Source organism: Peromyscus eremicus, chromosome 23 (assembly GCF_949786415.1).
Source record: "Peromyscus eremicus chromosome 23, PerEre_H2_v1, whole genome shotgun sequence".
NCBI lineage: Eukaryota > Metazoa > Chordata > Mammalia > Rodentia > Cricetidae > Peromyscus > Peromyscus eremicus.
In genome coordinates this window covers 14,973,834-15,000,114 of record NC_081438.1, presented here as the reverse complement: position 1 = coordinate 15,000,114, position 26,281 = coordinate 14,973,834, and the positions used below count along the sequence as shown (strand labels likewise).

Below are 26,281 nucleotides of genomic sequence, written 5' to 3'. Positions count from 1 at the left end.
TGTTTTCAGTGTCTCACAGTGTCACTCCAGACCAGGCCATCACCTAGAGGAGACATCCACACCCTTCCCAGCTGTGGTGTCCACGGATGCTCAGTCCAGTGTCCTATGAAGGGCAACAGGGAATGTGGCCACTGTGTCTGGCCTCTCTTGCCCTGTGTTTTGGGGGTTTTTCTAGTGGGGGATGAGGGTCAGGGCTCCACGATGTGGATGTCACGTTTTGCCCTGTGTTCCTTCAGCATCAGTCTGTGGTATCTGTGTGGCTTAAGCAGTTTGTCAGGAACACTCATGAGTGGGTTGCTCTGGGGTGTATTCCTCATTCCTCGTGAGTATGATTTAGCTCAATGTGGGGCTAGTGGGAGCCTTGTTTTTGTGTTGATGTTTTGTAAATGGTCACACTACGTAGCCCAGGTTGGCCTTGAACTTACACAGTCTTCCTGCCCAGACTCCCCAGCACTGGGGTGACAGTGTCTTGCCACCGAGCCTGGGCATGACCGTTAGAGGAGTTGTCTGTCCATCTTCCTAAGTGTGTGTCAGTATTTTATTTCAGTTTGAGTTTGCCAAAGCTGGCCATTAAAATGGCCACGGGCAACTGGGTGGTGGCGGCGCGGGTCTTTAATCCAGCACTCAGGTGTCAGAGGCAGGCAGATCTCTATGAGTTTGAGGCCAGCCTGGTTTACAAAGAAATTCCAGGACAGCCAGGGCTGTGACACAGAGAAACCCTGTCTCGAAACATCAAGAAAAAAAAAAAAGAAGAAGAAAAGAAAAACAGCTAGGGCGAGTGAATGACGGGATATCCGGGATATGCTGGTAAAACCCAAGGTGGAGCATGTGGCCAGATGGAGCAGGGGTCAAGTGAAATCTGGCGAGGACAGCAGCAAAGGAGTCCCTGCCATGGGTGTGGACAGGTGGGACGGAGGGATGGAGGACTCAGGGTGACCTGTTCTTCCTGTCCCCCTGTGTGCCTCAGGCGGCTTCAGCAGGCGTCATCCTGTCCGCTCTCCCTGCTTGGCTGAGCATGTGGCAGATGCGGGGCAGTAGGCTGCTACCCGCAGGGCCTGTCGCACGCATGGCCCTGCCACAGCGGCGTCTGTGCCCCTCCATCTGCGGAGGGAGGCATGCGCTCTTCTGCTGTGCCCCCTGTGGCTCCAGCCATGTCCCAGCTGTCAGCCCTTCTCACCCCGAAGGCTGGAGTGTTCCGGCTTACGTGTTTTCATGTGCTTGAGTCGGGATGGCCACCATACCCAGGAGCACACAGCCCCCCCACCCCCACCCCCACCCCCGGTGCTTTCGAGAACCCACCCCGGATTTGTCCTCTGTCCAAATTCTAGGGCTGTAGCCCACAGCTCAGCCCCCATCATTGAGATAATGAATCTTGCCCACCCCACCCCACAGGACAGGACAGGACGGAGCCCAGAACCGTACTTGGGCCCAGCAGACACAGGCTCCAGTTAGTGGAGTCCTTGGCCCCGTCCCAGGGGCCCAGCCTGCTCTGGGTTTGGGACGCGCATAATCTCTAAGGAATCTCTCAGTGTCCTTCCACCCTGATCCGGTTGAGTCTGTGGCCTTCTGGCCACTCCCTCAGGGCCCGAGTGGCCTAGGCACCCGGTTAGGGCTTTTCAGCTGCCTCTCTGCCCTGAGGCTGTGTTGGAGCGTTGGTGTGTGGGGGCCAGAGAAGTGCTGATACCCAGCAGTGTGTGTTGGCTGGGGCACACGGACCTCTGCTAAGGGCCTCCCTGGTGGGCCCCACCTTCCAGGGCTTGAAGGAGAAGCCATGGAGGCAGGACAGCCCCCTTTCCCAGGAAGGCCCTGCAAGAGCCTGTGGCTGATGCTCCAGCCTGACCTGACGCTTGTCCCTCCCCAGGCTGCTGTCACCAAGGCCCAGCCTCCTCACCCCAGCCGGCGATCCCCGGGCCAGTACCTCTCCCCAGAAGCCGCTGGACCTGAAGCAGCTGAAGCAACGAGCGGCCGCCATCCCCCCCATTGTGAGTAAACCCTGCATCCAAGCGGCCCACCTTGACCTTGACCTTGGCTTCCTGTGTGCTCAGCAGTGCGGGTAGGAGCTCTTCCCAGGCTAGTGGCCCCCAGAGATGGCGATGCGTACGTAGGGCTGGTGATAGGGTAGGAAGACTGGGAGGAGTTGGGAGATCGGGAAGTCTGATGTGAGAGATCGCTCTCCAGAAGTTCTGCCACGTCCCAGACCAGGCAGCTGTGGCCAGCGAGCCCCCAGACCCCAACGACACCTCAGCCAACTAATGTCCAGGCCTTATCAGGTCTATCTTTGGGGCCTTTGGGAATGAACACCTCATTTTCCAAAGACATTTGGCTGCCTGTAGTCCCTTCGGCCGTTTCCCTTTTGAGATTTGGGCTTGGCCTTTCCATTGAAGGCAGCAGTTCAGGGGGATCCAGGCTGGCCTCTCCGTCAGGCTTAAGTGTCGAACATGTATGCCTGGCCTCACTGCCAGCTCCTCAAAGCTCCCTTCTTACTCCCGATTCCCAGTGATGTGGAGTGTCGGGTAGACTGGGCAACAGTGGGTCCCAGCACCCACCTGGCTCAGGGCAGCTGAAACAGTCCCCTCTTTGGTGGTGGTGACCCCTATGTTTGATGTTAAGACTGTCTGCCTCCACATGGGGGCTTTTAAGGGTATGGCTGCCTTTCTCTACCTGGCTTTCATGCCGGCCCTCCACAGCCATTCCGCAACCTGTCAACCTCTGACACGGCACGAGAGTGTTCATGCCCGCCCCGTACCCCCAGCAGGTCACCAAGGTCCATGAACCCCCCCGGGAGGACACAGTGCCCCCAAAGCCAGCTCCCCCTGTGCCTCCACCCACGCAGCACCTACAGCCAGAGGGTGACGTGTCCCAGCAGTCGGGAGGAAGTCCACGCGGCAAGAGCCGGAGCCCGGTGCCTCCTGCCGAGAAAGAGGGTGAGTGTTGAACACAGTGCGGTGAGAGGGAAGGACAACCCTCTCTCCGTGGAGCTCCCGTGGCAGTGCAGACCAGACCGGGGAGGCACAGTTAAGGTAGCAGATCGCAGGGCTTAGCCACAAGCAGCTTGAGCTGGGGGCTCTTGAGAAACTCCTGGTGCGTGTGCGTGTGTGCGCGCGCGTGTGCGTGTGTGTGTGTGTGTGTGTGTGTGTGTGTGTGTGTGTGTGTGTACAGGCACGCACACACATATGTGCATGCAAACACGTCTGTAGCCAGCTTCTCCTTCGGTGTGAATCAGTTCGCATGTGACCTTTGGGCTCCCTGAAGGGACCGTGCCGATCTCTGTCCCGGATCAAGAGCAGGGCTGACCTGAGCTGGACTGGCTAGGCTCTCCCTGGCTAACACACGGCTTGCCCGCTGTCCACACCCCTTCATCTTCAGCACACAGTACAGAGCCTTCCATGTCAGTAGTGGGCGGCATCTGCCAGGGCTCCGTGGTGCTTGGACATCTGTGCTGCACTGGGATTGTCAGAGGGAGGTAAAGTCGCCGCCACCTAAGCTGTGGGTGGCAGGCGGGAGGAACAAGTGGGTCAGGGCGGGGGCAGGGCAGTCTGGGTTGCCTGTCCAGCGAGGATCTGGCAAGGTGAGGTGGGGGTGGGGGATGACGGGAAAAGGCCCTTCGGGGCCTAATAATTGCTAGAGGAGGTTGTGGCTGGCAGAGGAGTGGGAGAGAAGATCAAAGAGGGGATCGGGGACTCTGATTGTGTAGCTCGATTGTGTAGCTCGGGTGGAGCATAGCTTTGAGTGACGGTGTGCTGGGGGAGGGGAATGTCATCTGATGAGGGTTTGGGGGAAAAAGTCAGTGTCTGAGATAGGGCGGAAGGGAGTAGGGCAGGGGTGGGAGGCGGGCTGAGGAGACGCTCCTCCCAACAGCTCTAGGGTAGCCCAGACTTGACAGGTGGCCTTGGAAGTGGGAGGAAGGGGAGCCTTGTGTTTGTTCCCGAGGCCAAGCCAGCAGGATGTAGTGATGGCCCCTGGGGTACGAGGGCAGGGGTGTCTTGTTGGAGCTGGGGCCAGAGCATGCTCCAGTGAGGGGTGGACTTTAATCGTCCAGGTGTGGTGTAGAACAGGGTTGTAAGAAGCCAGCCAGACTCAAGATGGTAGCCTGGGGTGGCCGTAGGGGAGGGGAGAGGCACTGGTCTGGCTGAGGCCAGGCAGCTGTGGAGGAGCAGGGCTGAAGCCACCCAGGGCCAGCCAGGTCCTGCTGAGTTGGGGCCCCAGGCCCTGGGGAAAGAGCCAGCAGCCCATGGTCCCTGAAGCTGGTTCTGGGCCCATCCATGGGGCCAGGGCTGTGTTGTTTCCTAGACTCCTCCCCGGGGAACGTTGCACCTGGCGGCAGGCTCTTGTGTCTCACATGGTCTGGCCACAGCTCTGCTCCCCAGGGGACACATGAACCCAGCATGCAGGAAGCCAGCTTTCTTGTCCTGGCTCCGGCAGGGAGCCTCCGGGCCAGGAAGGTCCCTCGGGATCCCTGGGCCCGGCTGGAGGAACAGGTTGTCCATCCTGGCTCTTAGCCACCTGCCTGCATTGGCTGGGTCTGACCCCGTTTCCTTCCAGCCTGAGACTTTCTCTCTGTCCCCCAGCTCTCCAGAGCCAAGCGGAACGGGGCAGCCAAAGTGTACATGAAGCCAGGGCACCAGGTGTTTGAACTTCCGGGTTCAGAGCAAGCCCTGTAGGTAGAGAATGTAAATCCCATGCCAGTTCCTCTCTGGGCCATCACCTCCACGGGGCATGAGTTCAAGGGGAGTTTGGCCTTTCCTAAATTAGGAGAGATGTGGACTGTAACACTCAGGCCTCTGCTTCTGCCACAACTTGCCTTCAGTACAACCTAGGATTATGTGGAGGGAGCTCTGCTGTCCTTCACAATTTCTGGGTGGGTTGTGATCCCCAGCATGTATCCGGCCAGGGCTTGCCGCTTAGAACAGATGCAGCTGAGGTGAGACCTTGTGGAGCCTCGGTGAGTGCTGGCCTGACTCTGAGCATCCAAGGCCTGAGAGTCACAGGGTACGTGGGCCCTGGGGCACAGCCACAAGCACGGGTCATGGGCTGCAGCCAGCTGCCTGTGTTCTCAGCTCTCCCCTGCACGCAGCAGCTGGGGCCTCAGTCTTTCCATGAGGACGTGAAGGACAAACTGGCTGTGACATCCGGGAGAGTGTTACCTTTTGCTGTTGTTTGTGGCCATATGAGTTCCAATCCAGACATGGCCACATTTGGAAGGTGACTGGAGACCTCATCAAAAGGGTCTTGGTCACTGTCCTCTCTGTATGTACCTATACAGGCTCATCAAGGCCTGGCTGGGACTCAGCCCAGTGACTAGCTATAGTAGATGGCTGCCACACAGACTCCCTCTGCCCCAGTGCTCATCTGGAGTGGCTGCTACAGCCACGTCCATTGGCCCAGCGTGCAGTCCCTGATCAGCAAGCCTGACCCACCACTCTCGGTCCTGTGCGCCCGGCTGGTGGCATTTGCAGGGAGCCATGAACCAAAGATTAGCCCTCTGACACATGCCCCCTGTTGTGCCTCGAGATGGCCGAAGTGCAGTGGGTGCCACACCCACCTGAGCGGTCTGCCAAGCCCTCTTGCCTGGCACAGACGGATGTCTATGGACTACCGATCCCAGAGCCCCATTCTCGTGCCCCGTGGGTCCCTGTGGCCCATGCTGTGAGCCAGTGCCATACCAAGCAAGTGTCGTGGGGACATGCATGGCAGCACGCCTGTGCTACCATGTCCCCACGCCCCCCCCCCCCCTTGCTGGGGTCCTGTCGTAGCTGGCCAGTAGGGCTGCAGGGTATAGGGATGGCAGAGCACTCCCTGACTGCCCACATCTCCTCTTTCAGCAGAGAAACCTTCATTCTTTCCGGCCTTCCCTACTGAAGGCCCGAAGCTACCTACTGAGCCTCCACGCTGGTCATCGGGCCTGCCCTTCCCCATCCCTCCACGGGAGGTGATCAAGACTTCCCCGCACGCCCCAGACCCCTCTGCCTTCTCCTACACGCCTCCTGGTGAGTCGGCACACCGCTAATTAGGCCTCTGCAGTGAGTGGCAACCGGCTCTTTACGCTGGCCCTGGACTGCATAGTGAAGGGTCCCAGTCGGATGAGACCAGGCTGAAGGTTTGGCCTGCTCAGTACTGGGAAGCTGGGGACCTTCTGAGACTTGAGAAAGCTACCACACTGCCTGTGGTGGCCGTGGGGAAGTGCTTGAGCTGGCAATGGGGAGGCCTAGCATGGGAGATACTTTTCCACCAGTGGCTAAGCCAGAGAGTGGGTATGGGGGATAGCGGGAGGGCAGCCTTGGTTGACGTGCTGTGAGACCGGTTGGAGAGCCACCTAGGCTTTCTATTCTTGATGGGCCTCGGCACCATTAAAAGGAACCCAGCCAGGGGCCAGCCCAGGTAGAGCTGATTCTGAAGGACGAGTGTACCAAGGGAGATTGGAGAGCAGGGAAAGGCATGCCAGGCAGAAGGAACAGCGTGTGCAAAGGGCCTGGAAGAATAGGGACACTTGAGGCACCAGATCAAGCTGTCACCGCAGAAAATTACTACCCAGGGAGCCCAGGGATCCCCAGTCACATGCCACTGAAATCCATGCCAAGGGTGATTCTCCTGAAGCCTGTGGGGAGCCATCTCAGGCATAGGGAGGGGGTGGCCTGCTGACTTTGGAAAAGACCCTTTGACCCCTGTGAGGAGAGGAGAATCCTAGGGAAGGAGTGGAAATGGGGTGCTGGCTTAGAGGCTTGGGTGTGGAAAGGGAGATAATGGTGCCGGTATGGAGGGGCAGCCCAGAACTTTGGGGTTCCATGGAAGGATCAGGTCACGGGACAGAGACATGTGGTGCAGAGGAGCCCCCCAGTATATACTAATGTTTACTTGCAGGTCACCCACTGCCTCTGGGCCTCCACGATAGCGTCCGGCCCGTCCTACCCCGTCCCCCCATCTCTAACCCCCCACCCCTTATCTCCTCTGCCAAGCATCCCGGCGTACTTGAGAGGCAGCTAGGTGCCATCTCCCAGGTGAGTGCCTCTTGGGCTGGCTCTCCCATCATGGGGATAGTCAAACCGTCTGATGTTTCCAGGGGTGCTGCTGGGTGGTGGCTAGCGCCCTCACTCCTGCTGCTCGGGCCAGTCTTGGGGGCTGTCTAGATCAGAAGCTGTGCATTCCGCTGTACGGCCTCAGGCAAGTGACTCAACGTCTCAGGGCCTCGCTTCACCCTCCGTGAAGTGGGAGGGTGGGGAGCTGTAGGCGCAGCAGGCTGTGGAGTGTCATGTGGTAAGCCCTGGATCACCTCTGCAGCCTGCCTGCCCTCACCACATGCATGTGCAAAGCATTCACACTGTCCTTTACATGAGCGCCAGCCTTGGGTGGGTGTTGGCCTGTCCACAGTCCTGCACCTGAGAGGGCCAGCAGTCCCGTCTCTGACCTGTATATCCTCAGGTCCTAGGCAGGGCTCTCCCTGTGGCTGAGTCTGGCTGTGACCTAGTCCCTTGCCCTGGCAGGGAATGTCTGTGCAGCTTCGAGTCCCCCACTCAGAACATGCCAAGGCCCCTATGGGCCCTCTTACCATGGGGCTGCCTCTTGCTGTGGACCCTAAGAAGCTGGGTAAGTGCCCATAACCCTTTGGTTCCTGTGATTTGTGCTGAGGGGTGGGCCATCTTGGCCTGGGGAGCCAATGGGAGGGGCAGCCTGAGACCTCTGTGTATTGTCTCCCCCACCCCCAGCCCCATTCAGTGGAGTGAAGCAGGAGCAGTTGTCCCCCCGGGGTCAGGCTGGGCCACCTGAGAGTCTGGGAGTGCCCACTGCTCAGGAGACATCTGTGCTGAGAGGTAAGGCCCGGCCAACTCCCTTCAGCTCCTAGAGAGACCGCGAAAGGGTGGGTGGATGGCTTTCAGGCTTGGGGCCCTAAGAGCTGTGTCTTATGCCTTCCAGGGACGGCACTGGGCTCCACCGCCAGTGGAAGCATCACCAAGGGTCTCCCCAGCACCCGGGCCGCAGACGGCCCCAGCTACCGCGGCTCTATCACCCACGTAGGTGCTGGGAGCAGGGTGGCGCAGGCAGGCAGGCAGAGTGGCTTGGGGTGGGATGAGATGATCTCCGAGCAGACCAGAGTTGATGGGCTGAGTGGTCACTGTGCCATGTGGGGTCAGGCCTAGACGATCAACCAAACAGGTGTCATGTCTCAGCAACCAACCACAGCTAGGGATAGCCAGGCGGGGTAAGCAGAGTGTCAGAAGTCACAAATCAGTGAAGTGCCTGGACTCAGAAAGTCACCAGGGCCAGGAGGAGGGAAGTGACGTTAGCTAGTGTGGCCAGAAGAGCTAGCCGGAGCAGGGCTGGCAGCTGGCATATCACCCAGTGGTGGGTGCCAGACTTAGTACCACTGTGTGTGGTCAGACACACACACACCCCTCACCAGAGGGCTTCCAGCCACAGGCCTGCCCACCGCAGTGCCCTTTTGACTCACTATGGGGGCCAACTTTGGCTTCCCCTCAAGTCTGTTTGGAAATTGTGGCCTTTTGAAGGCAAAGAGCAGAAGCCGCGGGCAAAAATTCAGCCGTATGCTCTGGCAGCAGCGGCCCTCCCTGACTCAGTTTCTCCTCTGACAGAAATATTACTGTCAGGAGAGTTATTCTAAGAAAGGGCATAGGGCACAAGGCCAGCATGAAGAGCTTCAGGGGCAGGTCTAAGGGGTGCCGGCTCCCGAAGGCTGGGTGACCCTTTCCATTGATTGTGATTTCCATTTGATTGAGATTGATTCCATTGATTTCCTATGGAGAGTGAGGTCAGCACTCTAAGGCCTGTCTGTTTGGGGCAGTCAGTGACGAAGGTATTGGTGAGAACCCCCATGGGTGGCGGGTAGAGACTACAGACCCTACTGTTGTCTGCGACCCTGGAGCCTAAAGCCCTGCAGCCCCGTGTCCTGCTCAGCTCCTGGGATTGCACTCAGGTCCTGGAGCAGCCTCAGTGGACCACGGTGGCTCCCATGTTCTTTGGGTTTTGTCCAGTGGGCTGTGCAGAGCCGAGCCATGGTCTGTCTGCATTTCTGTCCTCAGAGGACAGTCCCTCCGTGCTTAGAGCTCCCAGACAGTGCCTCCCTTTTCCCTAGAGCCTGTCTGGATTTTCTTAGCATTCACCTGACCTGGCTCTGGGTAAAAGGGAGGCACCCAGAATTAGCCCATACTGCTCCTGCCCCATGGGGACTACTCAGCAGAGCAAGCCCCGCGGGAGACACAGCCATCACTGAATCTGCTCCTGAGGTCACAAGAGAGAGAGCTCAGAATTTGGGGGTGCTTTGTTAAGGGCCTCTGAGAGTCAAGCCAGAGTCCTTATTATGTGGATGTGTAAACTAGTACTCAGATTACTAGTAACAGTAATCAGCAACTTGGGGTAACCGCCCCCTTTTATCCCCCATGGCTTGGCTCCAGAGCTACACTAATGGCCCCACTCATGTTCCCAGAAGTCACCTGAAGTGAATCCTGCCCCACAAGACTGAAGGCTGTTCCTGTGACACCTCCTCCTGGTGGGGGCTTACCCCCGTCTCAATCAGTGTTTCTTAGTTGGTCAGACTTGTCCCCGGGGACATCAGGTGGCATCTAGGGATGTGTTTACTAGTGACAGTGGACACGGCATGGAGGAGTGTTGAGTCAATAGCTGCTGTCAGTTCCAGGCCAGGAAAAGGTTCCTGAGTGATCATGACTGCCCCATACCTCAGTTTCCCCATCTGAAGTAGATAGAGTAATAACATCCAGCCTGATGTGGTGGCTCAGACCTGTAGTCCCAGTTCTTGGAAGGCTGAGGCAGGAGGATGGTGCATTCTAGGCTAACCGGAACTACATAGAGTGAGAGACCTTGTCCCTGTGAGACAGTGCGATCCTATTCTTGATAGCGTCTGTAGGAGAGTTCGAGTGAAAGACAGGGTGTTGGCCACAGTGCTGGCGCTAGGAGGCCAGGATGAGGGAGACTAAGCAAGGGACACAGCGCTGAGTGAGGGTCTGTGTGTGTGCTCTGTGCATGCTTCGCGGGGTGGGGAGTGGGAGGTGTGTGCTGAGAGTCACCCGCAGGTCCGGGCGCTTACCCCTCCACCCCTGTAGGGCACGCCCGCTGACGTCCTTTACAAGGGTACCATCAGCAGGATTGTCGGGGAGGACAGCCCAAGTCGCCTTGACCGGGCACGGGAGGACACCCTGCCCAAGGGCCACGTCATCTACGAGGGCAAGAAGGGCCACGTCCTGTCCTATGAAGGTGAGAACTGATGACAAACCAACCATGAGGTTAGGTGGGGTGCCTGTGCCTGTCCCCCTTTCTCTCCATTTCCAGGCTCTCTGTTGTCAGGACAGATGTAGCAGGGACACTGGGAGCAAGAGCACATCAGACAGACGGTACCTGTCTGTCTGTCTGCCAGCTCAGGATGCCCCTGCAAGGGGTGTGTGGGAAACCCCTTGTTGATTAGGAGTCATGAAGACCAGACTGCAGGATGTGTCCCAGACCGCCAGTTGCGGCCAGTCTACACTTGCCTTGGGGGAGGGGGGGTGTCCTGGCAGAGCAGAAGGCAGGCACGTGCCTTTGGAGTTTGCACTGGCTCCTCTAGGTAGCCTCGACAGGTTGAGGGCTGGGCCTCGGTTCTGCCCACCTCCCATAGGAGGAGGTAGATATACTCAAGGTCCTTCTGTGAGGGCGCCGCCCTGGCCCTGGAGGGCTAAGGCAGCCCTGGTTGGGAGGAGGCTGTGGGGCCTATAGAGGTGTCTTTAGAGACAGGTAGAGCTGAAGTGATACCAGGAAGCGTTCGCAGAGTGACTTCCTGTCTGATAGGCATACAGCAGAGGTCAGGGCTAGCCTTGGTGGCTTCCCCCAACTTAGGCTGGGAAAGCTGGGGGCACTTTTGAGCGCCATGACAGGGAAAAATCTGTGGTAGAGCTGTGACACACTACTCTCTGGCCATAAAAAGCAACCAGTGCACCCCAAGAGTTGCGGAACCCATGGCTGAGGAAGCATCTCCCACTGGCCAGGTTCCCGTCCCCAGTGATGCCAGCTGCAGGCCTGGGGTCTGCCAGCTTCTTCCTTGAGCCCCACAGCCTCCTAGTCCTGGAGGTACAAGTGGGCCCATGTGGCTCTGGCACCTGCCAGTGGAGCGCAGTCTTGGGGACAAGGGCTGCAGCTGCCTCTGGTGCCAGCTGCATGTCCCAGTGACAGCCCGCGGTGATGGTAGAGCTGGCCGACAGAAGTCCTAGCCAGAGCCCTGTGTCACAGCTTGGGAGCCTCCACAGGCTCAGATTGTGACCTTCCAGCCTGTCTGTGTGGAGCTTTGGATGCCCTGTGTCCTTCCTGGGTCCAGTGGGTCTGAGGCAGTTCAGGGTGTTACCCACTGTCCGCCCCAGCCCCAGCGGCCAGCCCTGTCTTTGTGGTCTCCCAGGTCTCAAAGGTCCAGGTTACCGGGGAAAGCGAAGCTCCTCCCTGCCGAGCACGCTGAGGCACAAGTGTAACATAGCTTCACGTGGTCCTTGGGCCCGGTGCTCACACACACCTGTGCACACGCAGATCTGCAGACGTTTATGGGGCTTCCCTGTGTGCTCAGACTTGGTTAATGTGCGCGTAGACCCATGGGCACAGATGCACACCCGCCTGCATGACCGTGGGCGGCACCACCCTGCTCTTCCTGCCCAGAGCAATTCTGAGCTGCTTTGAGGGTCCCGCAGGCTCAGCCAGCCTGCCGTCCAGCCGTGGGGTGGCAGGGCCTCCTTCCAGCTCTGCCTGTTTGCGGGCCAAACCCCATGCGGATGGTATCCTGCTGCCACCCCACACTCTGCATGCTTTCTGGCCCCCAGGTGGTATGTCCGTGTCCCAGTGCCCCAAGGAGGACAACAGGAGCGGCTCAGGCCCGCCCCACGAGACTGCCGCCCCTAAGCGCACCTACGACATGATGGAGGGCCGTGTGGGCAGGACCATCACCTCAGCCAGCATCGAGGGTGAGTGTCCTGCTGTAGTGGCCCACCAGGGCCAGACGCTGTCCCAGCAGCCTCCGAGACACGCAGGCTGGAGTGGAAAGGGAGGTGGCATCGTGACATGCCTGGAGGGAGCCAGCCAGTGGCTGGCCCAGTGTTAACAGAGAAACTGAGGCTCAACTTACAGCCGAGTGGGGCCCAGGGAGAGGGGCACTTATTTGCTGGGTCCCATGTCATGGTGGAGACGGCTGTTGGTGGACCCCAGCCCTCCCGGACACCATACGGTGACGCCATCCCTGCCCTCCCCAGGACTCATGGGCCGCGCCATCCCTGAGCAGCACAGCCCCCACCTCAAGGAGCAGCATCACATCCGAGGCTCCATCACACAAGGTACGCTCCCCTCCCCCACTCCCCAGCCCCCAACCCCCACCTCTCAGTGCGATTCTGTCCTCAGGCCGAATATAGGCTAGGGATTTGGAAACGGAGGGCAAGCCCCGTCCCCCATCCATGTGCTTTATAGGTGGAATGGACTATTCTTGCTTCGCTCAGACCGATTTAGCTCAGTCTTTGTGATAAGCTTCACAGTGTGGGTTCAGTTTGTGTCCGCACTTCATACGAAGAAACAGGTTCAGAGAAGTCAGTTTGCACACCCAAGTTACCCAGGAAAAGAGGGTTTGAACTCAGCCAGGCTAGTTCCAGACGTCACTGATGGGAGCCCCCAGGCTGAGCAGGCCAAGGCCGTGGAGAGTCAGTGCTGTTTGCCTGGCAGGAATCCCGCGGTCATATGTGGAGGCCCAGGAGGACTACTTACGTCGGGAGGCCAAGCTCTTGAAGCGAGAGGGCACCCCACCGCCCCCACCGCCACCGCGGGACCTGACTGAGACCTACAAGACCCGGCCCCTGGACCCTCTGGGCCCCCTGAAGCTGAAGCCAGCTCACGAGGGTGTGGTAGCGACTGTGAAGGAGGCGGGCCGCTCTATCCACGAGATCCCGCGGGAGGAGCTGCGCCGCACACCTGAGCTACCCCTGGCCCCACGGCCTCTCAAGGAGGGTTCCATCACCCAGGTATCAGGAGCATATAGGAAGGGCTGGAGCACCGCGAAGCCCAGGGCGGTTCTCATACTGACCCCATTGCATTGGTGCATAAATTGAGGCCCAGAGAGGTTAGCAACTTGCTCTGGGTCACTGATGGCATCTGCGAAACCCAAGTCTTGCGTCCCTAACTCTGTCCCTTTGCTGCTCTCAACATCTCTACCCGCACATGTGCGTCAAGGGGCTCCATGGGGACCTGGTTCCACCCCGGGGCCACTGTCCCCTCCCATGGCCATGGCTTTGACGGGGAAGAGAAAGACAAAACAGCTGGACAAAGGCACCTAGGGAGGGACTGTCACCTGATGCCAGGGACACCCAGCGACAGACCAGAATGGTTCTAGAGAATTCTTTTGAACATTAAGGTGCCACCCTTTTTAAGACAGTAACCAAAATATTGGCCCCTCCTGAATCCCAGCACTTGGGAGGCTGAGTCAGGAGGATTGGAAGTTTGAGGCAAGCTAGACACAGCAATTCTCTGACTTAGTGCCCTTCCTCAAAGTTTTGACGTTTAACAATAACAAAAACGCTGAGTAGAAATTAAGACCTGGGGCCTAGCTATGCCCAGTGTCCCCAGCCTGGCTAACACCATGGAATCCTCTCCATGATATCCAATGCACAGTCCCCTTCCCCGTGGTGTCCTCTGAGACCTGGTAGTGAATGTAATGCCAGTCCTGGTCCGGGAGCCACAGCCTGGGGTCACAGGTGCATCTGGCTGTGACATTGCATAGTGTTGCAGGATGGTGGGTGTCACCCGCAGTTGGCCTCACTCTGGCACCCCTGGATCAGTGCATGGCCCTGGGGCTGCAGTCAGGCTGAAGCAGGCAGGGCACCCAGCCTGTTGGACATCGTATCCTATTAGAGGTCTCTGTCTATTTGCCCACGGGGTTTGAGATGCCCCATCCTGTGCAGAAGTACAGGAAGGGCGGAACTGGACAGCCAAGTATAGACCTGCATCCTCTTCCCAGGGCACGCCACTCAAGTACGACTCTGGGGCACCGTCCACTGGCACCAAGAAACACGATGTGCGCTCCATCATTGGCAGCCCTGGCCGGCCTTTCCCGGCCCTGCACCCACTGGACATGATGGCTGATGCCCGGGCTCTGGAGCGTGCCTGCTATGAGGAGAGTCTAAAGAGCCGGTCAGGGGCCACCAGTGGTGCGGGAGGCTCCATCACACGTGGAGCCCCGGTCGTAGTACCTGAGTTGGGCAAGCCACGGCAAAGCCCACTGACCTACGAAGACCACGGGGCACCCTTCACCAGCCACCTACCACGCGGCTCACCTGTGACGACGCGGGAGCCCACGCCACGCCTTCAGGAAGGTGAGGGAGGCAGGCTCCCACAGGTGGCCTGTTGTGGGGAGGGGACAGCTCACTTTCCGCTGAGTACCCTGACCACTGCCTCCTGTCCCAGCCCATCCATCTGCTGCCCTGCCTCCACACTGCATACAGAGATTCTCCTCCGTTCCCTCTTACCAAAGTGTTTTAAATCATTTAAGTCAAGGCCGAGGAGCAGGCTCAGTGGCCAAAGGACATGCCGCACAAGCATGAGGACCTAAGTCACTCGTGCACACTCACGCACATCTGTAATCCTCATGCTTCGCAGTGGGATGGAAGAGTGTCCTGAAGGCCACAGCCCGTGAGCAGCAGTCCCTGTCTCAGACACGGCAGGAAGTGAAGACTAACCTTTGAAATTGTCTTCTGACTCTCTCTCTCTCTCTCTCTCTCTCTCTCTCTCTCTCTCTCTCTCTCCGTCACACACATGCACACCATGGCACGTGTGCACTTACACATATGCACACACACACACAAATTACAGTAGTAATAGTTTTAATGAAGCGTTCCCGCTCCCGAGCGTACATCTTCCCAGTACTGTCGCTGTGGTCTAGAGCACCCACATGTGGGGTCCCCTCCGCCATTCTGCTTCTCTGATTCTCTCAGCTCAACCCTCCCCTTGACTTCCTCTGCCCTTCCCAGCTCCCTTCCACACAGCGTGTGCTGGCCCTCCATCCAGAAGGCTCCTCCTTCTGTTACTAGCCAACCCCTGGGTACCCCATGGCCCCCTGTTCAGATGTCAGGGCCTGGGGAGACTATGGTCACCTCCAGCCACATCCTGTGGCATTGAGAGATTGTATTCAGCATTTCTCTTAAGCCCATGTGTTTCCTACCTTGTCATCCATCTCCTTCCTGTGACGGTGGTTCCTTGGGGTTCAAGGATCTTGTCTGCTTTGTTCTTGGGGTGATCCCTCTTCTCCTCATGGGAACGGCTGGTCTGTGATTAATTCAGACTGATGGAATGAATTAATGAACAGTAATCAGGGAGTAAATTAATGTTGTCATAAGGAGCAGAGAGGCCAGAGACTCTGGGCCTTCTGACAGTGTAGCCCAGTGGCTCTGCCCTGAGACTGAGGCTGAGACCACAGTGACTTGTCCCCACAGGCAGCCTTCTATCCAGCAAGGCGTCCCAGGACCGGAAGCTGACGTCGACACCCCGGGAAATCGCCAAGTCCCCACACAGCACTGTGCCCGAGCACCACCCCCACCCCATCTCCCCCTATGAGCACTTGCTTCGGGGCGTAAGCGGTGTGGACTTGTACCGTGGCCACATCCCGCTGGCCTTTGACCCCACCTCCATACCCCGAGGCATCCCTCTGGATGCAGGTGGGTACCCTGGGCCTGTGGACTTGGGGGTCAGTGATGGCTTGGGTGGGACAGTCAGGGTCTGGAGAGTGGGGGATAGGTTTAGCGCTGACATCACTAGCAGATTCTAGGGCCTGGGCTGGGCTTCACGTTTCTCAGTGGGCTGCTTTTCCTGCAGGACTCACCTGTGGCTTGCGAGTGCGTTAAATGAGGCTCCAGTGTGTGCCTTTTTAAAGACTCCTTTGTTAGTGTGCATTATGTCGGGGAAGGCGTCCCAAAGCGTTGACAGCCAACACCCCACATGATCAGGGAGCAAGTCTTAAGCTGTGTGTGCGCGTTGGGGAGGCATGTGGGTGCACAAGGAGAGGAAGCTGTGGGTGCAGAGGTGGGGAGCACGAAGACCAGGCATGGGCCACCTGACCCTCCCTCCCTCCCCAGCCTACTACCTGCCTCGGCACCTGGCCCCCAGCCCCACCTACCCGCACCTGTATCCGCCTTACCTCATCCGTGGCTACCCTGACACTGCGGCCCTGGAGAACCGCCAGACCATCATCAACGACTACATCACCTCGCAGCAGATGCACCACAACGCTGCCTCCGCCATGGCCCAGCGCGCCGATATGCTGAGGGGCCTGTCACCAAGAGAGTCCTCGCTGGCCCTCAATTATGCCGCTGGCCCACGAGGTAAGTTGCCTAGGACAGTGCCCATCCCCAGAGCCTCGTCCTGTGCCTTCCTGTGTTGTGTGCAAAAGATACTAGTGTCCCTGTGTATCCTACACTGTGCAAGGTGGGCAGAACGGGCCACGTGGCTGCCACTGAGTGCCTCCCGTTGGCTGGGTGGAGTAGGTGGCACATGCTGGCTCCTTGGGGCAAGAGGGGTGCCTCGTGCATCAGTTCACATCCAGCAGCTTTGTGAGGAGCAGGCAGCCCTTGCTGTCTTGCACGTGGGCCTTTCTTTGTTGTTCTGAGTCCTTGGTGTGAGGTATCTTTCGGCATCCAAGAGATCAGAACACAGGCTAGGCCTTGTGTGCTATTGCCTACCTCTAAGAACTCAGGAGGTAGAAGCGGGAGGATTGGGAGTTCAAGGCTGTCCTCAGCTACATAGAGTTTGAGGCTAGCCTGGGCTACATGAGACACTCTCAGTACAAATAACAAAAAAGAGAAAAGCGTGTGCAGCTGTTCGGAGCACTGATTCCTAAAGCCTTGGCACAGCCTGGGTCCCTTTGCCTGATTGCTCAGAGATGACCGTGTGGCTCCTGAAGCCACTCGGGGGGTGAGGCCTGAATGCAAGGAGCTGATACTGTAGGACAGGGCTGTCCGCAAGGGGAAGGCAGTGCTTGGGCTCAAGAAACGTTGGTTGAGAGACACTACAGGCCAGGGGCCTGGGGCCAGGCTTGGCACCAGGGAGGGTCTTGGGCTTCACTTTTGGGGACAGTCACCTACAGCCGACCCCCTCCCCCCACTCCCCACAGGCATTATCGACCTGTCCCAAGTGCCACACCTGCCCGTGCTGGTGCCGCCAACGCCAGGCACCCCTGCCACCGCCATCGACCGCCTTGCCTACCTCCCCACGGCGCCCCCACCCTTCAGCAGCCGCCACAGCAGCTCACCGCTGTCCCCAGGTGGGCCTGCCAAGTGGGTGGGTGGCTCTGTGCCTCGCTCCTTAAGGCCCTGCAGGCAAATTCTGGCCCATTGGGCTCTAGCTCAGACTCTGACCTTGGGGTTTCCAGGAGGCCCCACTCACCTGGCTAAACCAACTGCCACGTCCTCGTCGGAGCGGGACCGGGACCGGGACCGTGAGCGAGAACGAGACAAGTCCATCCTCACGTCTACTACGACAGTGGAGCATGCACCCATCTGGAGACCTGGTAGGGCACCCCAGACCCCGCCCCACCCCCAGGTCCTCATGGGCCACCTGGGCCTGCCCCCTGACTCGGCGGCCTGTCACCAGGTACGGAGCAGAGCAGCGGGGCTGGGGGCAGCAACCGCCCCGCCTCCCACACCCACCAGCACTCGCCCATCTCCCCCCGGACCCAGGACGCCTTGCAGCAGAGGCCCAGTGTGCTGCACAACACGAGCATGAAGGGCGTGGTCACCTCCGTGGAACCCGGCACGCCCACGGTCCTGAGGTGGGCCAGGTTGGCACCGGGGGGAAACAAGCCTGGGGGGAGGGTACACAGACGGATGTGCTGAGTGGGAGGGGGTTACGTGGATGGGCAGATGGGGAGAGGATTGAGCAGACGGCAGGGTTGGTGGGTGGGTGGATGAATGTATTGGCAAGAATGTTGAGAGAGTGGGTAGGTAGGTGGCGTGAACGCAGGTGGGGAGGGTGGCTCAGAGGAGGGTGTGCAGTTGGAGGGTGGGGTGCACAGGCAGCTGGGCAGATGATGGCGGGTAGAAGATGCTTTGTGTAGACAGGTGTATGACAGCAAGAGTGACAGCTATCTGGGGGGATGGGGTGGAGGGATGGCTGATGGGCGGGCCGATGGGTAGATGAGTGGATATGTGGGAAAGTAGGCAGATGGCTGGGCCAGGTGGATGACGGAATGGGTTGGAGGGCAGGCAGATGAATGGGTAGCTAGGTGAATGGATAAATGCGTGGACGAATGGGTGGATGGGTAGGTAGATGAGTAGATGGATCGACAGATGAGTAGATAGATAGATGGATGGACAAGTACACAGACACATAGATGAATGAGTAGATAAATAAGTGGGGGTGGGTGATGGACAACTGGGTGGCCTGTGTGTGAGTGGGTAAGTGGATAATAGATGGATGGATGAATTGAAATGTATAAAAAGGTGGGTGGGGAATGGATGAATGGGTGGATGATATGGATAGGTGAGCAGATGGATGCATGAATGGGTGGGGAAGTTGGCAGATGTGTAAGGTGGGGGGTGGACGGGTAGGTAAATGGGTGGATAAACAGATGGATAGATGAATGGTTGGAAGAGTAGATAACTGGATGAGTGGACGGATGGACGGATGGACAGACTGACAGGTAGATGATGGGGTGGATGCAAGAGTCAGTGGGTGGTAATAGTATGTAAAGCCCAGGAGTACCAATTTGAAAAAACAGAACAGGGAGCTTAATGGCTGGCGGCCGGGTCATGGCAGCCGGGCCAGTGCTGCCCACAGTGGTATCAGCTGGTGCTGGGCTGTCGGGCTTCTGCCTGCAGTCAGTCCCACGCCTCCTGGCTCATGTGCTCTTTGCTGCTGAGAGGCTCAGCTTTTGTGTGCCAGCTTCTAGGAGTGCCTCCTGCTGGCTCTGCTTGGGTTTCCTGCCCTCTCCTCGCTCACCTCGGTCACGTCTGGCCATGTGGCAGCAGCTGCCCTCGGAAGAGAATAGTCTGTCTTTTCCTGTATGGGTGGTTGTCCTCTAAGAAGCTCCCCGACCCTTGCCTTAACTGGTGCTGTATTTTCAGGGTCTGGGATGGTGCTGGGCACCTGGTAGGGCTCAGTGAAAAGCCATGGGCATGAGGAACTGAATGGGGCCAGCACAGGTCAGTCAGGAGAGCAGGATTATTCTGGGAGTCTCAGGGAACATGAGCATCTGTTAGTCATAGGCAGGGACTCCAGTGGGGTGAGGTAGTCGTTCCCCCCGGCCTGCACTGTCTGAACCTTTCTGTCCCCTTCCAGGTCCACCTCCACCTCTTCGCCTGTCCGCCCAGCTGCCACATTCCCACCTGCCACCCACTGCCCACTTGGTGGCACCCTTGAAGGGGTCTACCCTACCCTCATGGAGCCCGTCCTGCTACCCAAGGAAACCTCTCGGGTCGCCCGGCCTGAGCGGCCCCGTGTGGACACTGGTCATGCCTTCCTCGCCAAGCCCCCAGCCCGGGAGCCTGCCTCCTCACCCAGCAAGAGCTCTGAGCCCCGATCCCTAGCACCCCCCAGCTCCAGCCACACAGCCATCGCCCGCACCCCAGCAAAGAGCCTTGCACCCCACCATGCCAGTCCGGACCCGCCGGCGCCTGCCTCGGCCTCAGATCTGCACCGAGAAAAGACTCAAAGTAAATCCTTTTCCATCCAGGAATTGGAACTCCGTTCTCTGGGTAAGACCACCCTGACAGCGGCCACGTTCATAGACGCAATAATCACGCGTCAAATTGCTCACGAAAGGGGGCCGCGAGAAGGAGGTTCGCTGGCCAACGACTCCCCTGGCGACGGTAAGACATTCGGCCCGCCGCCTGCCCACCCCATCTGTGGCCTAAAGATATTTTCAGATCTTTGCTTTTAATTTTTCCCCCCTTTTTTTGGTTGGTTTTGGTATCTTGTTTTGAGCTCATCCTCGTCAGTTCGCACGCCGTGGTGACTCCAGCCCACACGGGCGCCTCATCGTCTGCACATCCTTTCATCATGAGTTTTTTTTTTTCCCCTTTTTCTTTTTTCTTTTTGGATTTTTTTTTTCGCCTTTTTTCTTTTAATGAATGGATCTGTGGTTTGGACTCCGACCGCGCCTCCCACCTCCCGCCACCACCTACCTGCACCTTCGTATAGGGGGGTGGGGATGGGGGGGGGGGCTGCCAGCTGACTGGGCTGCCACTGTCTGTGGAGGAAGTGACGGCAGGGAGTGAGGTGGGAGAGAAGAGGGAGCAGGCCATCCAGGAAGGCTGGGCGTCCGCCTCTCCTTCCCAGGCCAGCATACAACCTAAAGAGAGCGAAGCTTCTCTGTGCTGGGTCAGGGGCTGGGGCTAGGCCAAGGCAGGGGACCAATCTGAGCCCACACCCCACCCCACCCCACCCCTGCACACATGCACCCTCCCTCCCATGCCACCACTACCGCTAGTCTGTTTCCCTCACCCTGGCCCCCACTGCCCACGCCAGACCCCCACAGTCCTTTGGGAGCGTCTGTGCGTGTGGACCGACCTGACCTCCCATCACTCACCATTCCTCCTCGCTGGCCACCCCTAGGCTGGTATCGTTTCCTGCCATCTTGAAGCCCGGCCAGTACCTCAACCCAAGCCCACGCCACGTTCTGACTCCCGCCCGCTTGTTCCAGGTTACCACGGTGGCCCTGGCTACAGCCCCGACGGGGTGGAACCCGTTAGCCCTGTGAGCTCACCCAGCCTGGCCCACGACAAGGGGCTCCCCAAACCGCTGGAAGAGCTGGAGAAGAGCCACCTGGAAGGGGAACTGAGGCACAAGCAGCCAGGTGACACCCGGGAGAGAAGCGGTGGGGAAACTGAGGCGCGTCTCCCTGCTGTCCTCGGCCCCTGACAGCTCCGTTGTGTCCTCAGGCCCCATGAAGCTCAGTGCGGAGGCTGCCCACCTCCCCCATCTGCGGCCACTGCCTGAGAGTCAGCCCTCGTCCAGCCCACTCCTCCAGACCGCCCCAGGCATCAAAGGTCACCAGAGGGTGGTCACCCTGGCTCAGCACATCAGTGTAAGTGCCTCTGGCCCCAGCCACCGGGAGAGCTAGTGGATGAGAGGGCGACGTCCCGGAGTCAGGCAGGTGTTAACTGCGGCCGCCACACCCAGTCCTTTGGGGGCCATCACCGTAAGATGCACATGGGGATGCTTACCCAGGTCAGGGTTCTGTCCTTCCCTACTTGGAAGGTTCTGGCAGGATGGCCCCTGACCTGCCCCCTCTCCACAGGAGGTCATCACGCAGGACTACACACGCCACCACCCACAGCAGCTCAGCGGCCCCCTTCCCGCCCCTCTCTACTCTTTCCCTGGAGCCAGCTGCCCTGTCCTGGATCTCCGCCGCCCACCTAGCGACCTCTACCTCCCACCCCCCGACCATGGCACCCCAGCCCGAGGATCCCCCCACAGTGAAGGGGGCAAAAGGTGAGGATGTACTCACATCTACGTCAGGTGCCGGCTGAGGGACAGTGGGGTGGGGCGAGCTCAACAGGGCGTTGGGTTGATGGGAAACGGATGTTCAGGGAAGCGGAAGCTCACCAAGGTCCCAGAACCAGCACAAAGTAGGGTGCCAACTGAGTACCCTATAAATACCAACTCAGCCAGGGGTCAGATGTACCACTCCCATTTAGCAGATGGGAAAACTGAGGCATAGAGAAGTGAGTTACCATCCTATACCATGCACACACACTCTTCCCTTAGCTGGGCCTGGGCCTCAGGGCATGGGAATTGGTGGGCCTTAGGCTCAGGAGCAGAACAAGGTGTCTGAGAAGAGTGTGATTTGAGGGGCGCAGATACAGGCAGTGGGATCTTTGGGGGACAGTGAGGTCCTGGCATGGGCGTCTCATCAGGGTTCACAACATGTCCACCCTGGACAGCGTGGCATCGTGGCACACACCTCTAAGCATAGGAGAGGGAGCTCTGGGGAAGCAGAGGCAGGAGGATTGTGAGCTTCAGGCCAGCCTGGACTGCACAGCAAGACCCCGACTCAAAATAAACAAAAGCTCGTGAGTGTTAGATTATTTCAAAAGAGCTCCTCCCATGGCCCGATCTCAACAGCCCACTGGGGTCTCCATACCTCAGGTGCCACCACCCGGCCATTCACAGGGAAATGTGCAGAGCCCTGCCTTACAGTGGAGCACTGCTGTGGGCAGTGGGGGATCCCCTCTGCGGGGAAGAACTCTACCCTTGGCTGAGATGCTATCTCCATCAGGTCCCCAGAACCCAGCAAAACAACAGTCCTGGGCAACAGCGAGGACGGCATTGAACCCGTGTCCCCACCAGAGGGCATGACTGAGCCAGGACACCCTCGGAGCGCTGCGTACCCACTGCTGTATCGGGACGGGGACCAGGGGGAGCCCAGGTACCCATGGCACAAACCCTGCCCCGAGGTGGCAATGGCGGTTCCATGTCCACCCAGGGCCTCAGACCTCTAGTGTGGAGGCTGATAAACCTTCAAGGGGCTTCAGTGGCAGCACCCCGTCCTGTTCTGTCACTTCTGGAGATTTAAGAATAAGCTGGACAAGACAGGGTTGGGTGGACGGGGACATGGTGGGACAGGCCTCCAGCCTCAGGGAGTGCGTGTTATTGGGGCTTCTTGTGTCAAAGCTAGCTATAAGAGTCCTTGGGGCAACTCATAGTACATACACCTGGGAGGTTCACAAGCTAGCCCAAGCCAAGGCTAAGTACAGACCCCAGCATGCCTGGGATGGTCTTTGGCATCTCTCTGTGACCCAAGTGGTGAGCGCTCTCTTGCTAAAGGCTTGCTAGCGAAGTGCCCAGCCTGCTGACCCCGGGCGTCTCATGCTCCCTGCAGAATGGGCTCCAAGTCTCCAGGCAACACCAGCCAGCCGCCGGCCTTCTTCAGTAAGCTGACTGAGAGTAACTCCGCCATGGTGAAGTCTAAGAAACAGGAGATCAACAAGAAACTCAACACCCACAACCGGAATGAGCCAGAATACAGTAAGGGTGGGGGGCAGGGCTGGGGCCGGCACCGGGAGGGAGCTAATACTCTACACCCCACCCCGGAGGAGCCTGACATTCTGCCAGTGGGTACTGACTGGTTCAGCATGTAGTGCTACAGTGATACCCTGCACACAGTAGGCGCTCAGTGAAACCTGTACAAACAGCCGGGTACCATAGAACACAGCACATTGATTGCCCCAGGTTCGTGCCACAGGCGTGGTTGATGCCTTTTTACCATGACTGGTGTGGGTCGACAAGGATTCTTGTCCTTAGCTCAGGGTCACGTGGACCAGATCCTTAGGAGAATGCACTGCCAAGTGACAAGTGAGGGCTTTGCACTGTCCCCTCCCACCGGTAGTTCCCTTCCTGGGTGGCTTGGACAGATAGGTAAGGCTATTCCCTTCTGGAGCTAGACCGTAGAAGCCCTTACAGGTAGCACAGGCCTAGGCTGGTGACCAATGGCCAGAATAAGCCTGGAGCTCAGTAGGTCCCTAGTTTTGCCCAGACATTCAGCTCAGGCTGTACAGGGCACAGGTAGAGTTGCAGATCGTCTAGGACCTGTGAGCTCAGCCTTTCGTCCCTTGTCACCCCGCTCTAGATATCGGCCAGCCTGGGACGGAAATCTTCAACATGCCCGCCATCACCGGAGCAGGTAACCCTCCTGCGTGTCCGCATAGCAAGCTCTCTTCCCCAACTGCTGACTTGGGGACAAGGAATCTTAGTCAGTTCAAGTTTGGCCCCTCCTCCCGGCCTCAGTGGACCCAGAGTGACAGCACAGGCCAGCCTCCACTGCCTAGAGTCCTCCCACGGGAGGCGTTTCTGAGGTTCGAGGTCAGGGTCCCTCAAGTGCTCGGTGGCTGTTGTGACCTGGACACTTGGAAACGCTTGCCCATTTGCTGGGGCTGGGGAGTGTCACCAGGTGTGAACAGGTGGATTGGGCTTGGGGTGCACACAAGCCTCTCTCAGACTAAAGTCTCCATCTGGGGAGGCCGTCAGGGAGCTTCAGCCTTTTTCTAAACCAAATGCTGATATATAACAGGAAGACGGGTTAATGGCAGAAATTGCAGGCGAAATTTCTGCATGGTGCTTGGAACTTAGAGTGTCTTGGGGGTTGGAGGAGCTCCAGATTCCTGGCCAGGGCCCCCATGGTTATAATTGTACTGCCCCTGTGGGGAAAAACTGGGTGAGACCCAATGGACTTGGTGACATCTGAACTGGGATTGAGTGAGGCGCAGGGGTGTCTGGGGACATGCACTCCATGCCGGAGGAACAAGGGAGGGTTGCTGACCTTTCTCGTGCGTGTGTGGAGCCTTGGGTCCTCTAATAAGTTGGCCAGACGCACCCTTGGGGACATTTCCAGAGGACCACAGGAACCGCAAAGCCAGGAATCAGAGTAGCAGGGGGTGCCTAGCAGGGAATGTCACAAGCCCAGAAACATACTGGGCACTTTGCTGAGCCTCAGGCAGAAGGAAACTTCGATCGAGGCAGTAATGTGGTTGGAAATGTTTCTAGAATGTTCTAAATCTTGATGTAGGTGCTAGACACCAGGTATATGTATATATAGAAATTCATGGGGTAATACAGTGATTTGTGCTAAAGACTAACTTAGTTGTCTCATGTGTACACACGCACACATGTGTACCTACTCATAAATTCCCCTTAAATGTTAGTTCTCAAAGACGTGTTTCCAGGCCTAGCCTGTGACACTAATAAATACCCTGCCGGAGATAAATGGAGAAAGTCATGTTCGTGCCCAGGGCCATTGAGCCACGAGCTCACCACCCTGGGAAGAAGAAGGCCCAGGAGTGACACCTCATCAGGAGGCTCCCCTCTGTCCCCCTCCTCCGTCTTCTGGATGTGGAGGAGTAGTTGGGCGTGTTTATTTATTTATTTATTGTTTACCCCATTAGAAGTTCAGCTTTTTTGCTTACCCCTAACAAAGCTACCTGGTGCCATGAGTAGCCTTGGTCCTAGTCTTGCCTGAGACCCGAGGGAAGGAGAGAAACAAAGCCTAGGCTGACTGTCCCTCCAGTCCTCAGGAGCCTGGCTCGTTTACAAACCAGGGACTTGCCAGCATGTTGGGCCGTGTGGTTTTTCATAAGGCTCAGGCAGCCTGGAGGTTCACAGGGTACCACAATGGCCTGTGGCAATTGTTGATGTTGGTGGTTTTTTTTTTTTTTTTTTTTTTTTTGGATTGGTTTGTTCGGTTTGGGGTGAGTTGGTTTGGTTTAGTGGTTGTTATTTGCTTGTCTGGCTTTGGAGGAATTCTGTTGGTATTTGGGATAGAAGCGAGGACCTTGTACTCACCAAGCAAGTGTCCTGACCCTGAGTGACAGTCCAACCCTCTCTGCAGGCTAGCATTGGTTGGACTAAACTCACTCTGTAGACCAGGCTAGCCTCAAGCTTGCTATTCTCCTAAGTAGCTGGGGTTCCAGGCCTGCTAATCAGGCTCCGGCCCTCAAGAAGTTCTGGAAGCATCCTGAAACACTGAAGAGATATACGCCCAGCCTGGCATTTGCAAAATGTCCCAGAGCACAGTTCGGGGCTGGGGGGCGGGGACCGAATAGAGAGTGTCCACAGAGGCTCGGCAGAGACCACAAGCATCTCTCGAGGCCACTTTGTTGATTTGGCCTCTCCTTGCCGTGGGGCCGGGCCAGCCAGGGCTGGAGTGGCCCTTCACCTGTCTAGCGCTGCCCTGTCCTTGCACGCACATAACTGCATGGCTGTGACCCCGCACCCTCGTGCCCAGCTCTGCACCTTTCTCCTCGGGCTCTTGTGGGGAGAGATGGGGCAGGGGAGGCAAGCGCAGCTTGGGGGATCGGGCAAAATGAGGTCCCTAACCTCTTGAGGAAAGGGGGACACCAGGGGTCCTCTGGTCACCTTCCCTCTCCACACCCCTTTCTAGAATCCACCCACCAGAAGACCTTGGCTGGATTTCTATCCTCCCCCCTCCTCGTCCTCAGCACCGAGCTCTGGCTTGACTCAGTGGTCCGGACAGTCTCCTCTTAGGCCACCCACTCGTAGTTAAAATGAAGTAAACAGCTTCAGCTGGGATTGGGGTACACAGAGGGCTTCCGATTTCCTGAGGACAGCGAATGGGGCTGGGGACCCTCTAGCTGCCCCAGACCCCCTCCCTGGAACAGCCATGAGCTGCAGGGGCAGTCAGGAACCCCCCGTCAGCACCCTGCGGAGAGGCAGGCTGGAGGGAGGAAGGATGCTCTGCTGATGTGTGCTCACTGTGTGTCTCTCTCTCTCTCTCCTCCCTCCTCTTTCTCTCTTGCGACCCTCTGGCTCCCTGGCCCCG

At 58.1% G+C, this 26,281-nt stretch overlaps 1 protein-coding gene across 1 annotated transcript in view; it reads left to right on the top strand.

The window, feature by feature from the left end:
* Positions 1-26,281, top strand: part of Ncor2 (nuclear receptor corepressor 2) — a 137,025-nt gene that overhangs the window by 107,872 nt on the left and 2,872 nt on the right. Inside the window, exons 22-45 of the mRNA XM_059249863.1 lie at positions 1,862-1,982; positions 2,756-2,924; positions 5,823-5,987; positions 6,859-6,995; positions 7,479-7,581; positions 7,701-7,805; positions 7,909-8,006; positions 10,071-10,221; positions 11,802-11,942; positions 12,228-12,308; positions 12,688-12,983; positions 13,976-14,330; positions 15,447-15,668; positions 16,086-16,331; positions 17,120-17,269; positions 17,378-17,515; positions 17,599-17,785; positions 19,285-19,700; positions 20,648-20,800; positions 20,886-21,031; positions 21,245-21,438; positions 22,226-22,375; positions 22,829-22,974; positions 23,576-23,629. Coding sequence (XP_059105846.1) covers positions 1,862-1,982; positions 2,756-2,924; positions 5,823-5,987; positions 6,859-6,995; positions 7,479-7,581; positions 7,701-7,805; positions 7,909-8,006; positions 10,071-10,221; positions 11,802-11,942; positions 12,228-12,308; positions 12,688-12,983; positions 13,976-14,330; positions 15,447-15,668; positions 16,086-16,331; positions 17,120-17,269; positions 17,378-17,515; positions 17,599-17,785; positions 19,285-19,700; positions 20,648-20,800; positions 20,886-21,031; positions 21,245-21,438; positions 22,226-22,375; positions 22,829-22,974; positions 23,576-23,629 — 4,124 coding nt within the window. The remainder of the gene's footprint in view (positions 1-1,861; positions 1,983-2,755; positions 2,925-5,822; positions 5,988-6,858; positions 6,996-7,478; positions 7,582-7,700; positions 7,806-7,908; positions 8,007-10,070; positions 10,222-11,801; positions 11,943-12,227; positions 12,309-12,687; positions 12,984-13,975; positions 14,331-15,446; positions 15,669-16,085; positions 16,332-17,119; positions 17,270-17,377; positions 17,516-17,598; positions 17,786-19,284; positions 19,701-20,647; positions 20,801-20,885; positions 21,032-21,244; positions 21,439-22,225; positions 22,376-22,828; positions 22,975-23,575; positions 23,630-26,281) is intronic.